The sequence below is a fragment of the Lacerta agilis genome, chromosome 5 (genome assembly GCF_009819535.1).
Source record: "Lacerta agilis isolate rLacAgi1 chromosome 5, rLacAgi1.pri, whole genome shotgun sequence".
NCBI classification, from domain to species: Eukaryota; Metazoa; Chordata; class Lepidosauria; order Squamata; family Lacertidae; genus Lacerta; species Lacerta agilis.
In genome coordinates this window covers 7,507,783-7,524,791 of record NC_046316.1, presented here as the reverse complement: position 1 = coordinate 7,524,791, position 17,009 = coordinate 7,507,783, and the positions used below count along the sequence as shown (strand labels likewise).

Sequence of the window (17,009 nt, the reverse complement as noted above, 5' to 3'; positions counted from 1 at the left end):
TTTCTACAGTCCTGCTTTGCACCTTCCCTGCTCCTTTTGTGCAGCCCCCCCCCCGCGCACAAACAATGCCCACACATTGCAACTATGCGCCTTTTTCACCTTTCACCCAAATACGAAGCCTGCATCCCTTCCTATTCTTCAGACCCCTTCATGTCGCTGCTTTCATCTTCAGCCCCACTTCCTCCTTTTTTGTAACTCCCTTTTCACTGCCTTTCTCCTTCCTCTTGCATTTCTCAACTCCCTTACACACATCCACTCTTCTAGTGTGCAGTCCCCTTTTCACACACCATTGTCACCTTCACTCCCTTTCCCCTCCCTCCTCCTTGCTCTCCCTTGCACACAGACCACCTCCAGTTCTGTGCCTCCTCCACTCCTCTATTCTGCCTTTCTGCACTCCCCTTGGCGCATGCACTCCAAGCTGATGTATGTTACGGTATCTTTTAAGTTGAATAGACTCTTAAGGCTGTAAGCTCAATCAGAGAATGTTAAGTTCAACTGATGAATATTGTACATGTATGGATGTTTGCTTGTTAATAAAGTATCTGTTCTACATTGAATCTGGACCTTCCTGTTGTAGACGACACACGGTACCAAGAGTGAAATGCATGATTTTGCGACGGTATTATGGAATATTTGAGGGCTCTGCATCCTTTATGCAGCTGAGGCATGGAGGAGGGAGAAGTTTAAAACGGCTTCTCCCCTTTCAGCGTTTCTCCTTTTTCACAGTTCACCCAATAGCAGACGTTTGAGTAAAGTGGAGTAGAGATCAACCAGTTTTAACAAGGAGAAATAGCAGAGATGGGTACAACACAGAAAATTAATACAACAAAACCCAGCTCCCTTCTTAGGGTCCTCAAACCTTGCTTTAAACTGCCATCACCATATGCTCACTCTACTCAGACCTCTCCCACTGTTTAAGATTGTCACTTTCCCCCTCCCAGTTTTCTCAGTTCCTGCTTATTCAAACCTGCTGTTATTTAAAACCGCTATTCCCCCCCCCACACACACCAATGTCTCTCCCTTCTCATTCCCATGCCATGCCCACTGTTGTGCAGGTTGCATTCTCTTTTGCTCCCTTATGTCACCCTGACTTCATGCAAATCCGGGATTGTGATGCAGAGCCACAAATCCTCCAATGGGGGCTGCCTGATGACAGCATTACATTTTTATGTATATAGGATGGAAAAATCATTAGGGCTAGTTATAGGCTGACATTGTAGGATCATTACTAACTAGAGATGGGAAGGCCTGGGAAAAAATGAGGGGGAAACCAGTCGTCCCCCCCCCCCCCGTTTTCCCCAAAGCCATTTCCCCCCGGGAAAATTGGGGGAAAAGTGTGTAGAATATTCAAACTATCTCAAACCTGTCCATCCCTGCTATGCTTTGTTTCCCCACCTCTACTTTATAAAGGTTAGGAAGGACTCGGGCTGGATCGGTGCTATAACATGCAGGTACATCTGTTGTACTGGGTTGGCTCCTGACTAGAGGGAATCAAACCCAGATCGTAGAAAAATTTGGCTTCTTCAGGAGTGATGCATTGCTCCTGTGACTCTAAGCATAGAAAGAACAGAATTGCCCGTCGCCAGTAACAGCTGGTTGGAAGGTATCAAGGCCAGTGTGGTACACTATGTAAAGGGCAGCTTCCATTGTTGCTAGGCTTACGAGGCCGTGTTCATATTCTATATTTCACCACTTTACGCACCCATGATGTAGTTTCAATGCTTTAAATGCATGGTGCAGGACCTTTCAGTTACTTAATTCTCATGGTACAGTTGGATGCCCTGGCTCACAGTTTGGGAATCATGTTGGATAGGCTTGGAAAGGGGCATTTTTAAACCACAGGAGGGGGAGAGAAAAAAACAAGGCATGATTTCTTTCTGAGGAGGTTTATTTGTATTTTCATTACAAATTGGAAATGGTGGGTATACATAATCATTATAAATATTCATAAATACTCTTAAGTGTGGTAAAGAATTCAAATAAATAAATAAATAAATAGAACAACATAAAATGCATTAACCACATTGCCCCCATTAGCTGGGAAACATCCAGGGGCTCTTTTTTTCAACAAATTCCCTTGTTCCAGTTACAGGTAGGTAGCCGTGTTGGTCTGCCATAGTCAAAATAAGATAAAATAAATAAAATAAATCCCTTCCAGTAGCACCTTAGAGACCAACTAAGTTTGTTCTTGGTATGAGCTTTCGTGTGCATGCACACTTCTTCAGTTACTTGAAGAATATCTGAATATCTGAAGAAGTGTGCATGCACACGAAAGCTCATACCAAGAACAAACTTAGTTGGTCTCTAAGGTGCTACTGGAAGGAATTCCCTTGTTGTTTGAGATTAGGAATTTCCAACTATGGAGAAAGGCATTCTACATTTTCCAGTGATATGAGAGTCCTGTAGTTTTAATAGTGTGGGAAGTCATCATTCATAACAGGGAAAGCATACATTGAAACCTCTTCTTTATACAATCTAATAGTGCTAGGCAGGGAGCCAGTCCTGCAACTTGGTTAATTGACAGTATAATATCAGTGTTTCCTTAGAATTGAGCATCGTGGCCACAATCACACGTACTTCTATGGGAGTAAATTCCCTTGACTACGGTGGTACCTACTTCTGTGTAAATATGACCATGATTGTCTGGCACGCTTATCCTAAGAACAGGTCAGCAAAATTGTCTCATTATTAATAAGGTCTAGTATCTTGAAGAGTTCAGTGCAAACAAAAAGCCATTCTGAAAAGCCCTATAGGTTATTACAGTGTGCTAAGGAAAAGTGTGAAATCTCTCCAGCGTCTTGTAGGTTTATTTTCCTACTTGCACTTTCAGGAGATTTGAAGAAAGTAAGGGAATCAGCTTGAAGTGTTGAAGCACCCCATGGGAGCCCCTGGGGCAGATTTTGCAGAGATGAACAAAATGTGTCCATCAAATGCGTAGGATCTGGGTTTGTTTCACTTATATATAGGGTGGTAATCAATTAAGTCATACTCAAGAATCTGCCCACAAAAATCTGAAGTCTACAGATTTCAGTGTTTCTACTTTGAGTATGACAGTTGGCTATAACTCAATAGAGCAAGGGATATGTTAACAGATTTTAAAAGGTGGATGAGCATTCAGACATGTAATTTTTAACTTGACGTTTGAAGTGATACTGTCTCCACTAAGAGCTCTGTCATATAATTCTGCTGATCATGTAGCTTGGCTTGTTTCTTAGAACTCAGCAGGATTATATAAGTTGAAGGAAAGATGTTCCATTGTGGTAGTATTAATAACTTGCTATCTCTTCACCCTACACCAAAGATTCAGAGCTTGAAAAGCTACAAAAACATTAGGGCTGAAACAAATGAATTTGCTTTGTATCTCCCCCACCCCACCCCAACAATACACACACTAAGTGTTATTGAAACCCCAGACAGATGTTTCTATTTTCTTCGTCATGGCATCCATAGCTTATATGGCTTATATATTCACCCACAGCTTCAGTCAATAAAAATTTGGTCCTTGCAAACAGAACCAGGCAGTCAGTTTGCTATGCTATCCGATTCAGCTGTAGCTGAAGTTGTTCAAGTTTTGCTCTGTTTCAGACTATAATGGTTTAGTAGCCAATCTGGCACGCTTACACTGCTTCATTTCACGTGGGAATATTCAAATAATACCCTTACATTATGGCAATGGTTTGCACAGGAGAGAAGTATATTCATATTTGTTATAGTGTATTCTGTTCTTAATAAGCGATGGTTAAACATAGTGGACAATTGGCAGTAAAAGTTGCAGCATAGTAGAGAAGGAGAGAAGTAAGGGAGGAAAACAGTGATGTATTTTATACAGGATCAGACCATTGGTCCATCTCACCCTGTGCTATATCTGCCTGTTAGGCAATAACTCTTGGGGATACTGGACATTACAGAATTGTCCCTTCTAAATGCTAGGCATGTGTTTGAGTTATGGGTCCTTCCAAGACAAATTATCAACATATGAAGCTGCCTTATATTGTCAGTCTATGGGTTATTCTGATTCAGTACTGTTTAGCCTAGGGTTGCCATATTTCAAAAAGTAAAAACCAGGGCACCCCAAAAATTGCTGAACTTTTTTTTTTAGACAAAAACGCCTAAACATTCCAGAATTTAAAAAAATATATATAAATTATTTCTTAAACCCTTATTCCAAACTGATACTGTGAACTGTATCAGAGTCCTAAAGCATTTTTTCAAATACTTTAAAATAATTGTTCAGCTTATGTCCTCTTCGGGACAGAAAACAGCTTACTGTTAAAAATTGGTTCAGGTTTTGATATCAGTCCTAGGGCTTGAAAACCATCTGCTGAATGTTGCACCGTTGGGATCTCCATTTTCGGCATTGGAATCGGCTACACCATGATATGTGGATGATTGTGCCTTTGGGTTGTCAGAGATGTTTCCGGCTGATATGATACTGCCACAGGGATCAGCGCTCGCATTTCTCGTATGTCTGCTAGGTTTTGGTGTGTTGAATTGGACTAAAGGAATTTCGTTCCTTCTGGCCAAGAATTGGGAGTACGGTGGTGGATTCATACTGGGGAATAGAGGTTGCTTAGCTTTTCCTAGGCTGACAAGATAATTGTACTTGGGAGACTGGTAGACATCATAGCCATTTTCCAGGGTCCAATGTCTGAAAGTGCAGTCATCATAATTGAAGAAGTGCTGAAGGAAGAAACAAGAACCACAATCGGAACAGTATTAAAATTCAAGTTAAAAATGCTCATCAAAATTCTCTGCTACAGATGTTGAATGGTGTCCGGGTTTTTACCACATACTGTATTTGGTACGTCTAATTGTCTTTACGATATTTGATTTCAACATTTTATATTTTAGTATTTTTAATGCATGTGCAATGGAATTAGCATTGGCAGTATTTTATAGATAACGGTGTTACTGTTTGACAGATAGCAGCTTGGGAAATGTTTGATACCTTCCAAAACATTCACGTCTGAAACATTTGAACTCTGAGTTATTAGTCTTTCCTATTGCATAGTCAATGGTTTTTACTGATTTTTTTTTCTCCAAGTGATAACCCTTCTACCTCAACCTTTTACCAAAAATAACACAAAATAAAAAATAAATCCAGATTCTGCACAGAAAAATACCACATTCAAAACAAATAATGCGGGGGGAGGGAGAAATCAGAAATCCAAGGAAGCAGGAAAGTGATGAAAACTTTTTTTTTAAGTGTGATAACTAAGCTTTATCAAATAGTTATATGTCCCATGATAAGCTACAATTTAATAAATGGACACCTGCACTTTTTTTTGCAGTGAATAAAGATATAAAGCATGGGTGGGGAACTTCCATCTCATGAGCCAATTGTGGCTTGGCAGGGGTACCAGTTTGGCCCATAGAACTATTCCTTGCAAAGAGTGCCCAGCTGCCCTGGCATCATCTTGCTGGTCCAGTGGGAGTGGGCCTTGTTCCAGGAGCACAGAGTGGTTTGCATTTAAACCACTGCTAAAATGGAAAGGGAAAGCTCCTTTTTAGCAGTAGTTTCAATAAAACATCGACCGGTGGACTGGACCACCCACTTGACAATTATCCGATGTCATTATGTCATAAGGTGATGGACAGATGGGTTGTCTTACCCAGTTCCTAAAGTTGGCCCGCAGGGGAGGAGACAAACATGCACCCCCTCTTTCCTGCCCCAAAGCTTCTCCACCCCCGATATAAAGCAGCATACTTTGATCTGAAATACTTGTTGAGGAACATGCAGATCAGCAGTTGCTTGAGTGATTGCCAAGATGTGTGCATATTTGTGGGTGGAAGGAGATTTCCCATCTTCAAGGTTTGGCCACCTGTATTCTTAGGTTAACAGCCTCACAGTTATGTAAAGCCCAAGGTGTCACAATATCAAACCGAAGAGGGCAAATTGTGCGGCCCTCTGTGTTGTCTGTAGCACAGGTGTGGCGTGCCGGTGGTGTTGAACAGGCAGAAAGAAATGTGGGGCATCCTTCATAAATCATTGTGTCTCGTAAGAACTGCAGGGGGCCTGAAGGAAAACGATATCCCAGGCATAAGCGAAAGGGTGAAGGACAATGGTTTCCTTAGAAGTGCAGCAGAACTGGCTGGTTGCATCTCCAAGTTATAGAATCACACAAAAATTCATATGAGAACTCACCGATCCAAAGATATCGCCATTAATATCCATGCAGAGGAAGCGCCCAGTTTTTACACCATTTATCACCACATAGCCTGCACCTTCAGATTTGATCATCAGGGCACCTGAAATTTAAATGGTTAAACATTAGGAGATAATTTAATGCCGTAAACCAGAGATGACCACCTGGTGGCCATAGCATGATCCAGTCCCAAAGTATTGGGTTAATCTGGCTAACCCTTCTATTTTTTTAGTTGTGGTATGACAAAAAAGCTTGCCCACAATTTTAATCAGAACAGGAAAGTTCTAAGAAAAGATAGTGCATTCTGTTCTGCTATCACTTCATTTCGAATTTGGTTTACAATGTGTATGCTAATATTCATATGTAATGCTATGCCTCTGTACGTGCTGAAACGTTCTGTATGGCAGACCCACTCTGTGTTACAAAGATGTCTGTAAACGTGACATGAAGGCTGGCAGCATCAACCCTGCCATGTGGGAAACGCATGCAGATGACCGCAGTGCCTGGAGACATCCACAGCAGTGACCAGAGGAGAAATGAACACTGGGAAGAGCGCAGAAGGAATAAGTGCCATGGTGCATCTGCAGCAGCACAGCCAGGCACCTTTCTCTGCCCCGGCTGCAACAAAACATGTCTCTCCTACATCCCATCTCTACAGCCACAGCAGGCACTGTAACCCACCAACAGTTTGACCTCACTCCCGAAGGCATACTCCTCCATTGTCTCCTGAGACAGACGGATGCCAACCAGTCAACTTGGTTATGGAGTCGGAGCACTCAGTATGTACCCCCTAATCAGCATCCAGCTCTAGACCATCTGAAGAACAGAACAGCCTCCAAGGCTATAGGACAGCAGTGGGGAGCTTCTGCACCTCCACCCTAGTTTGTCCTGGCAGACCTCCAAAATTTGGCCCATAAGGACATTTTGAGCAAACCAAACCTATTGTCATTCTAGATCTCTTACGTGCTAAGATTGGAGATGAAGGTCTCACCTACCTGTCAAAAAAACACCCTAGCAATTCACACCAATGACATCTCAACAAAACATTCCCCATAATAGGGTCAATGATATATGTTGTGAACTGCCCTGTGATCTTCAGATGAAAGGCAGTAGACAAATTAAATGAATGAATGAATGGAAAAAATTGCCCACAAAGGGCAGTCTCTCCCACCTGAGAAGAAATAAATAAAACACTCAGCCTGCTTTTAAGGGTATTTTAGTTGCTTTTAGTACAGCGGTACCTTTAATTGTCAAACTTAATCTGTTCTGGGAGTCAGTCTTACTCCCAGAACTGTTTGAAAGCCAAGGCGCAGCTTCCGATTGGCTGCAGGAGCTTCCTGCACTCAAGCAGAAGCCGCGTTGGACGTTCAGCTTCCAAAAAAACATTTGAAAACCGGAACACTTCTGAGTTTGCGACGTTCGGGAGCCGATTTGTTTGAGAGCCAAGCCGTTCAACACGCAAAGTACCGCTGTACATATTGCATTCTTGGGTTGTGTATCTTCTTGCAATATTTATACAAAGTAAATAAATAAGGAAGGACATGGAAGGTTCAGATCAGATAGCTGATCGCCATACTCAGGGTGAACACCCGCTCATTTCATGCAGGTCCCCCGCAGTATGAGAAATGCCCCAACAGGCCCCCCCCTCCAGTCACAGATCTCTGTTGCCTTGTCTTGTTATGCCCTTAAATACTCTTCTATTGGAATACCTGTAAACAGGCAGTGTTGTCTGAATTAGCTACATGTTTTGCAAGCTTTTTTCTTTTATAAGCCTCCCATAAAAAGGTAAAGGTAAAGGGACCCCTGACCATCAGGTCCAGTCGTGTCCGACTCTGGGGTTGCGGCGCTCATCTCGCTCTATAGGCCGAGGGAGCCGGCGTTTGTCCGCAGACAGCTTCCGGGTCATGTGGCCAGCATGACAAAGCCACTTCTGGCGAACCAGAGCAGCGCACGGAAACGCCGTTTACCTTCCCGCTGGAGCGGTCCCTATTTATCTACTTGCACTTTTTGGGGTGCTTTCGAACTGCTAGGTGGGCAGGAGCTGGGACCAAGCAACGGGAGCTCACCCCGTGGCAGGGATTCGAACCGCCGACCTTCTGATCAGCAAGCCCTAGACTCTGTGGTTTAACCCACAGCGCCACCTGGGTCCCTTAAGCCTCCCATATATATATATATATTTTAATGGGTATGATCCAGCCAACCTCCTTTGATGTCATTCCTTTCAGGGAGCAATGAGGGCCCTTGCGCCACTTCCTGTTCTTCTGGAGACAATGGGTCTCCCCTGACGACAAAGTCTAAGGAAGTGTGTTAGCTGCCTGGGGAGAGGGGAGTGCTGAGGAGAGCAGCTACTTTTGTGGGAGCTTAGATGAGCTCAGGGCCGTCTTAAGCATATCTGGCGCTGTGGTGCAAAGCTCCCTCCGGCGCCTCTCCGCCGACCTTTTTTTAGGGAGCACGGCGGGGCTGGAGGAGGCAGGCAGCGGCTGGAAGGCAGCTCCTCCGGCGTGGAAGAGGCGGAGGCTGGACGCGGTGCCTCCCGGCTCAGCTGGACCCTTTGTGCAGTGGTGGCCATGGCAGACATGACGGGCGAGGGTGGCAAGCTGATGCCAGGAGGCGCCGCGTCTAGCCTCTGCCTCTTCCCTGGCGCCCTCCAGAACTTGGCGCCCTGCACCACTAGCCTCTATGGGTAAGACGCCCCTGGATGAGCTGTTGCTGGTTACACACTTGGATAGCTTGAATAAATTGGATGGATAGATTCGTGTTGCCACTGGTGTACCAGCTTGGTTGTAACTATTGTATTTTGATGACTGGGAAGCTATGTGTGTTGCAAGTGCAGGACAAGCATTGTAATGTCTGGTCCTGACTGGGGATAGCTCAGTCCGTAGAGCAGGAGACTCTTAATCTCAGGGTCGTGGGTTTGAGCCCCACGTTGGGCAAGAAGATTCCTGCATTGCAGGGGGTTGAACTAGTTGACCCTCGTGATCCCTCCCAACTCTACAATTCTATGATTCCAAGCCTCCCATGTAGCATACAAGTGCATTCCCTTATCCAAAGATAAGCATGAACGTACATATCGAGCGAAGGAATGCTAAGGCAAAAACTGATTGGCTGATTAAAAACTTTTCACCTGCTCCGGCAAGCAGTTCATTGATCTTAAAGAGGCATCACGCCACATCTCCCTTTTTGCTAGATGTAATGAATCAGATCTAAGTTAGGGGCTGTTCAGAAACCCATGGTGTTTTAGGAGTTAATGGGCTCCCCAATTTGAGTGGCAGATACCCCTTGGGAGGCGGGACATTCCGCTCTTTAAAAGGAGGGAGCAGCCATTAGTGAGGGAGAGTGGTGACTGAAGAAGGAGGGTGTGGGGCGAGGTTAGGTTTAGGTTAGGTTAGGATTGTTGAAGATGTGTTTATGTTGCTGAAAAGTAGAATCTACACTGTTAAGAAACTAAGCTTATGAACCTATACTGAAACCGTTATGCTCTGTAATAAATAAAGATCTCTTGTTGTTGAGCCAAGAAAATATCGTTGTTCTTTTGGTCCAGCGAGTTATATAGGCTCTTGAGGAGGGGAACTCAGGGAAAGGGCAAAACTAACCTGAAAGGCGATAGTTTGTGTCTTGGAGTTCCCTCAGGAGGGGCTAGCGGGCGGAAACCCTGGTATTGCCACAGAGTTGCTAAGAGGGCTTAGCCAACTGATATAGTGAGGGGATCTAATGAAAGAGAGACCCTGAACTGTAGGCAAAGGAGAGGTTAACCCCTGAAGCCCAGAGCAGAGGATATAACCGACCACGGCCGCTGGACAGGAAAACTCCCGTTACTAAGAAATTCCCAGATTATTAATCAAAGGGAAGGGCAATAACAGACGGACCTCAGAGGGACAGGTGGGGTGCATTGTAGCTTGACCCAGAACACCTGATTAAAAATTCACTTAGTAACAAGGGGAGAGTCTGAAGTGGAGGTTCGTCGCACTAGACCCCCGTGGAAAAGCAAAGAATCAATCATTTATTTGTATACCGCCTTTCCGAAGTTCAAACCACGCTCAAGACGGCTTACAACACACACAAAATTACGTAACTATAAATGTAACAAGATGTAGTCATAAACAAAACATTGAGTACACAACCAAATTGATTTTTTTCCACATAAATCATAAGATCCAAAATAAAGATATAAAAAATTAACATCAACAGCTCACACCCCTAACAAAAACCCCTAAACAATACCTTGGCCCCAATCTCTGTGTGTGCGTATGCTTGCTTCCTTGCAAGATTTGGTGGCCCACGACTGCTTGAAGTGGTGAAACCGTTCTTCAAGATGCCCTCCCTAGATTTGGAAAATCTAAGTAACTACTGGCCAGTTGCCAATACAGTATCTCCTTCTTGGGCAAGGTTTCTGAGCGGGTGGTTGTGGACCCGATCCAGATGTCTTGCAGGAAACTGGTCTTTTAGATCCATTTCAATTGGGCTTTAGGTCTGGCTTTGGCACAGAAATTGCTTTGGTCACCCTGTATGAGGACCTCTGTCTGGAGATACACGGGAAATGTGTCCTTGTTAATTCTCCTCAACCTCTCAGCGGCTTTTGATACCATCGACCATGGTATCTTTCTGGACCGATTGTTTAAGCTTGTTACACCAATCCTGGCCTGACTGCACTGGCTACCAATTAGTTTCTGGTCCCAATTCAAAGTACTGGTTTTGTGCTATAAAGCTATAAATAGCTGAGGACCGCAATACCCGAACCTTTTGCGATATGAACCAGCCCGGACCCTTTCTTTGTGTGCCTCCTGCCAAAAACAGGCCTAAACCCTGATTTAAATGGATCGAGAAAACCAATTTCCTCCAAGGCATCTGGTCTGGAGACAACACGAGAACAGCCCTTTTCCGTAGTGGGTCCCCGCTTGTGGAATTAATATTTCCACTTACAAAATATAGGTTCTAATATCCCCTAAAATTTGGAAAATGTAGACATGTCCAGGAAACACTCCCTGTCCTCTATGCAAAGCTGTGCTTCAATTACTCTGCAGTGAAAGGAACGAATAAATCTGATTCTGTATATACAGGTGAAACTCGAAAAATTAGAATATCGTGGAAAGGTTCATTTCTTTCAGTAATTCAACTTAAAAGGTGAAACTAATATGTGAGATAGACTCGTGACATGCAAAGCGAGATATGTCAAGCCTTTATTTGTTATAATTGTGATGATTATGGCGTACAGCTGATGAGAACCCCAAATTAACAATTTCAGCTTTGGGGTTTTCATCAGCTGCACGCCATAACCATCACAATTATAACAAGCAAAGGCTTGACATATCTCGCTTTGCATGTCATGAGTCTATCTCATATATTAAACTCCAGTAGCTAATGAAAACAATTGCTTACATAAATGGACTTTTCAACGATATTCTAATTTTTCGAGTTTCACCTGTATTTGACATTCAAGGCACGATGCAGTTGATGTTTATTTTTTGACTGAATTAATTAGAGCTCAGTTTCTGGTTTTTCTTAATGGAAACAAACCATGGGCACGTTCTCTTTCTAATAGGTTTGCCACTTTTATAGACAGACAGGCCTTTTGAAATATTAAAGCTCCACATTAAACATTAGGACTAGAGAGCAGCCCTGGGCTTCATTCATGTTTCTCCACTAAAATGGGATTAATAGTGGACTGGATAATGCAGTCCTATAATACTTATAGGAAGCCACTAACAGCAAATGAAGACAGCCCATTTCCCTTGTTTATTCCCAGCATTCTTCCTCTGGTGGGGCAGGATGGAGGAGGAGGTCACATTTATATTGCAAACCTCCATAATTTGCACTTTACCAAACTATATGCAAACTCTAAAGAAATCTGCCCTTCACAATCCACCCTTCTCCAAACTTTGCAACGCAGTTCTCCAAGCAAATAATATGCACGGAAATGCTTATGTTGTCATTGATTTATTTTATAAACCTTATACAGGTGAAACTCGAAAAATTAGAATATTGTGGAAAAGTCCATTTATGTAAGCAATTGTTTTCATTAGCTACTGGAGTTGAATATATGAGATAGACTCATGACACGCAAAGCGAGATATGTCAAGCCTTTGCTTGTTATAATTGTGATGATTATGGCATACAGCTAATGAAAACCCCAAAGCTGAAATTGTTAATTTGGGGTTCTCATCAGCTGTACGCCATCATCATCACAATAATAACAAATAAAGGCTTGACATTTCTCGCTTTGCATGTCATATCTCATATATCTCATATATTAGTTTCACCTTTTAAGTTGAATTACTGAAAGAAATGAACCTTTCCACGATATTCTAATTTTTCGAGTTTCACCTGTATGCCTTTCAATTGCAAAAGAAACGAACAAAACCTCAAAGCAGTTCACAAAACGTTAGGGGTTAGTTTCCGTAAGAATGCATAGATTAATGAATACAACATACCAAAATGAATCGTATTAGGCATAATTGCTTGGGGAAATGTGTGGATGGGGAGAAATGCGGGTCGAAATGCTGACAAATTTTCACCAGGACTTCGTTTTTAAAAAAGGCAAACAATGTAGTAATGTGGTGAACTGAATTTATTATTGGAGAAATGAGAAACAGAGAGAAACAGCTCCCTCCTCCTCCCCTCAGCCTTTCAGTGGTACTTACTGTAAATGGTTTGGTGAGGAGTTCCATCCACATGGCCATTGGAGTTGATTTGCAGGTGGAAGCTGTTTCTTGCTGTGGACGTGTACAGGTGCAGGAGTCGGTCCATGTTCCCCCAGTTCTGGTTGAGCAGTGGCGAGGCGTTGGGAAAAGCAGTAGCTGCCTTCCAGCCACACGCGGCCAGCAGGATGAACCTCAGGAAGCTGCAGCGAGTGACCTGGCACATGGCTCTTCTTTCTTAGTGGCTGCAGCAGGACCTGAAACTCGATCCGTTAATCTGTTCCTCCCTTCGCCTGTGTCTCCCTCTCCTTTGGAGTGAATCCTCAGATAGGCTCCCTACAGTTTTTGCAGCAGCTTTATAAAGGGCAGCTGAGTGGCATGGGATCCCTTTTGTTTTGTAATAGCAATATTTTGGGAGTGTCCTGAGACCTCAACAAATCCAGGCGGGGGCAAAAAAGAAAAAGGACAGGGGGGGGAGGAACGCCTGTAGGTTTCTTAGAGGAGGTTACGCCGCTTCCAAAGTAAGCTTTTGGGCACTAATGACATGTTCAAATGTTATCTGAAAAAAGCCTCTGACATCACAATGCTTCCCACTGATGGGATCAACCCATTCCTTTGTAATGGAAGGGTATTTTCATTTCTCCCCACCTTTCCGTGCAGCTGATTCTGTAAATACGTGGCATCAGACACAGAATCTGAGTATCTTGTTCGACCCTTTTTGACTCCCCGCTATGGCCCAAGGCACTTTCAGCGAAAAATCATTTGAACCAGTTACAGGTAGGTAGCCGTGTTGGTCTGCCATAGTCAAAACAAAATAAAAAATAAAAAAAAATCCCTTCCAGTAGCACCTTAGAGACCAACTAAGTTTGTTCTTGGTATGAGCTTTCGTGTGCATGCACACTTCTTCAAATACACTGAAACAGAAGTCACCAGGCCCTTATATATAGTGAGAGAGTGGGGAAGGGTGGTGGGAATGGGGGATTGGCTGATAGGTGTGGAAAACCAGTTGACGACTGTTAACGACTGCAATTGGTCTTACAGGAAAACCCTTCTGAGTAATACCCCTCCCCACTCACTATATATAAGGGTCTGGTGACCTGTTTCAGTGTATCTGAAGAAGTGTGCATGCACACGAAAGCTCATACCAAGAACAAACTTAGTTGGTCTCTAAGGTGCCACTGGAAGGAATCATTTGAACCGTTTATGAGCTAGGAAGCTGATGTCCTCAAAGGGGCTGGAAGTATGGGCATTGGCCTCTCCTCCCTATATCCTCTAAATCAGAGGTGAGTGGGCTACCCAGCCCACCTCCCCACTGCTGGTGGATTCGCTGTGGTACCCTCAGTCTCCCCTGCTTCTCCCCCTGGCTCTGGAGCAGAAGCAGGCACCAGATCATCATGCTTCTTAGCAATTCCCAGTTGGGCAGCTGAGAAGGGGGTATTACACAGTGTAATTGCTGAGATCCTACTGCATCCCTCCTCACTGCTTTCCTGCCTACATAGGTGTGAGGTGTGTGTGTGTATCCAAGCATGTGCAACTTCTCACTCACCACCCACCACCAAGTAGGGCCCTTGGTGCCCGCAAGATTTCCCACTCCTGCCATGTGGGTGTCTAGACTCTGATGAGATGGAAATGAGGCGAAGAATCCGGATGAGCAATTGCAACGTATGCATTGGAGTTTTCAACACCCTAAGACCTTGCTTCATCTGCAACTTGTCCTCTTCAGCTACACAGGAGGATAAAAGTGTGGCGAGATGCCCTCTTCAGCCCTGCCTGAAATGTCCCCGTGTGCGCTAGGCCTGCCATCCTACCTCTCTGACCGTCTGTTTGCCCTCACCTGAAGAGGACTTTAGATGGATTAAGAGAAAATCCTCTTGCCCATTCTTTGGTCCTCTATTGCAGGGAATCTTCTATCCACCTGAGGACTGCATCCCTGCACAGGCAAACCTCTGGGAACTGCCTGCAGGTGACCAAGGCTAGAGGCAAAAGCAGGCAGGGCAAGAAGCAAAAAGGGAGTGTGGCAAAGGATGCCATTTTTACCTTGGTACACTTGGCAGCTTTCCACTCACACACCTCTCCATTCTCCTTCAAGGCAAGTAAGAGGCAGTATCACAGTTGAAGGACGCGTTCCAGACAGCCCAAAGCACTCAAAGAGGCCATTAAAAAAAACTAAATGTCAATAGTGAGCCGGAACGACAATAGTGAAGGTGTGGAAAGTTAAAGGTGCACGGAGACTCTGCTGCCTGGTATGCTGCTGCACACATCAAAACTGCACTCCTTGAAAAGACACAAGAACGGTTCCAATTAGATCCAAACTTGTGGAGATTGCACTTCTGTTCCGTTCAGGTTTGCTTTTTTATTTTTTAATAATAGCACAAGGGAAAATAGCGGTGCAATTTGATGACATAAGCTGAGCGCTGCCCAGTTGGCACCTGTAACCTTGAAATGATAGCTTTCTCCGTGTGTGGCTGTTTTAAAAAGTCCTTGGACACCCTGAATTGTTTTTAAATGTGTTTTGGTTTGGTTTTTAATTGTATTGTTTTATTACTGTGTTGCTTTCTGCCATGGTCTCCATTGGGAGGAAAGGGCAGGATGGGAATTTAAACAAATAAAAGCACTTTGAGATGTTTTGGGGTTGAGGCGGCTGGGAACATTCCCTCAGACTCTTATTTGTTTGCTGAATTTTGTAACTGTAATAACTAGGTAGGTTTCAGCTGTACGGGCTCCAGCAAAGCTGCAGTAAGCTGCCTATCACATGTCACTATTACTAAACATTTACACCTGGTTGTTTGGAAAGCCAAGGAGCCTCAGGTAAGCAAACATGCATGGCAGCAATGCTCAGTTTGGCACATGAGAAACACATATGTTTAGAGAAAGTAGCAGGCTCTGGAAATCTCCAACAGCAGAGAAGGTAAGAAATCACGCCTTATGGTCCTCTCGTTTTCTCTCGTTTTCTGGCATTTTTCACTTCAAAAGTGTTACTTTCTCCCATCTAGTTCCTTCTACATTTTTTTTTTCAGTGATATAGATTTTCTTTGGTTAATGATTGTTTGAAGAACTGTTGTACCATTTATTTCCATATTATGGGAAGTTTCTTTACAAGATGTTGTAACTAGAAATCTTACTTTCCTCTTTTCTGGAATGGGATGGAGTGGGATTTATTTACTGTACTTTCTGAGATGTCATCTTCTTATTTCTGGCTATGTCTGTATATGCCTAAATTTTTAGATGATGAACATGACCAGTTTCAATTTGCCAGTTTGATGAAATTTAATATCATTATTAACCGAAAAGGAAAAGAAGAGAGCTCACAATCTCTTCCCCCACAAAACCTCTCCTTGTCCTCTCTGCCTTGCTTTCTTTCATTTCAGCAACCTAATTCAGATTTTCAGCAGGGGCTTTCTCATGTTGTTTTTGCTAAACCATTGTGAATCAGAAACTCTTACTGATGTACTGCAAATTATATGAGTTCTGCCAATGATTCCCATGATGCATTCTGCCCACCCATGGAATAGAAAAATGGAATGTTGTAAACTGTTAATATTGTAACAGAAAACATGGCAGACCTTGGGAGAAGGGTCATTTCCCCCCAAACATGCTTTTCCACACAGAATTGGCGTGTTTGACGTAAAGTTATGATACAGTCCCTGGGTATCTGATGGCTGAAGAGTTTCACACTGCAAACCAATGAAGTTTAACACACCAAACACACACCAGTGATAGATCCTGATTCTACAGGGCTGCAGAACACCAGTAAAGGTAAAACGGTAAAGGACCCCTGGGCAGTTAAATCCAGTCAAAGGCGACTATGGGGTTGCGGCGCTCATCTTGCTTTCAGGCCAAGGGAGCTGGCGTTTGTCCATAGACAGCTTTCTGGGTCATGTGGCCAGCATGACTAGACTGCTTCTGGTGCAATGGAACACCGTGACGGAAACCAGAGCCCATGGAAACGCCATTTACCTTCCCGCCGCAGTGGTACCTATTTATCTACTTGCACTGGCGTGCTTTCGAACTGCTTGGTTGGCAGGAGCTGGGACAGAGCAACCGGAGATCACCCTGTCGTCGGGATTCGAACCGCCGACCTTCTGATTGGCAAGCCCAAGAGGCTCAGTGGTTTAGACCACAGCGCCACCCGTACCAGTAATCAAGGTTGTAGCAGGAGCTAAAGGGGTGAAGATATTGCACTCTCCAAATGAGCCACATGCTCCCTCACTAAAAAGAAAACATTAAA

The 17,009-nt window shown here is 43.8% G+C and overlaps 1 protein-coding gene across 1 annotated transcript; it reads right to left on the bottom strand.

Moving 5' to 3' along the window:
* Window positions 1-4,265: 4,265 nt before the first annotated feature.
* FGF23 (fibroblast growth factor 23) lies at window positions 4,266-13,223 on the bottom strand. The gene is made up of 3 exons (XM_033148368.1): window positions 12,785-13,223; window positions 6,146-6,249; window positions 4,266-4,680 (listed from the first exon to the last, which is right to left on the bottom strand). The coding sequence occupies exons 1-3, from the start codon at window positions 13,005-13,007 to the stop codon at window positions 4,282-4,284; spliced, it is 726 nt and encodes a 241-aa protein (XP_033004259.1). The 5' UTR covers window positions 13,008-13,223; the 3' UTR covers window positions 4,266-4,281.
* Window positions 13,224-17,009: the final 3,786 nt, after the last annotated feature.

What these genes read in the sequence shown, in the direction of transcription:
- FGF23 (XM_033148368.1), bottom strand. Translation starts at nt 13,007, where the DNA reads ATGTGCCAGGTCACTCGCTGCAGCTTCCTGAGGTTCATCCTGCTGGCC. An exon ending in TCCTCACCAAACCATTTACA is followed by an intron (nt 6,250 to 12,784) that starts GTAAGTACCACT and finishes TTTAAATTTCAG; the next exon opens with GTGCCCTGATGATCAAATCT. An exon ending in ATGGCGATATCTTTGGATCG is followed by an intron (nt 4,681 to 6,145) that starts GTGAGTTCTCAT and finishes TTCTTCCTTCAG; the next exon opens with CACTTCTTCAATTATGATGA.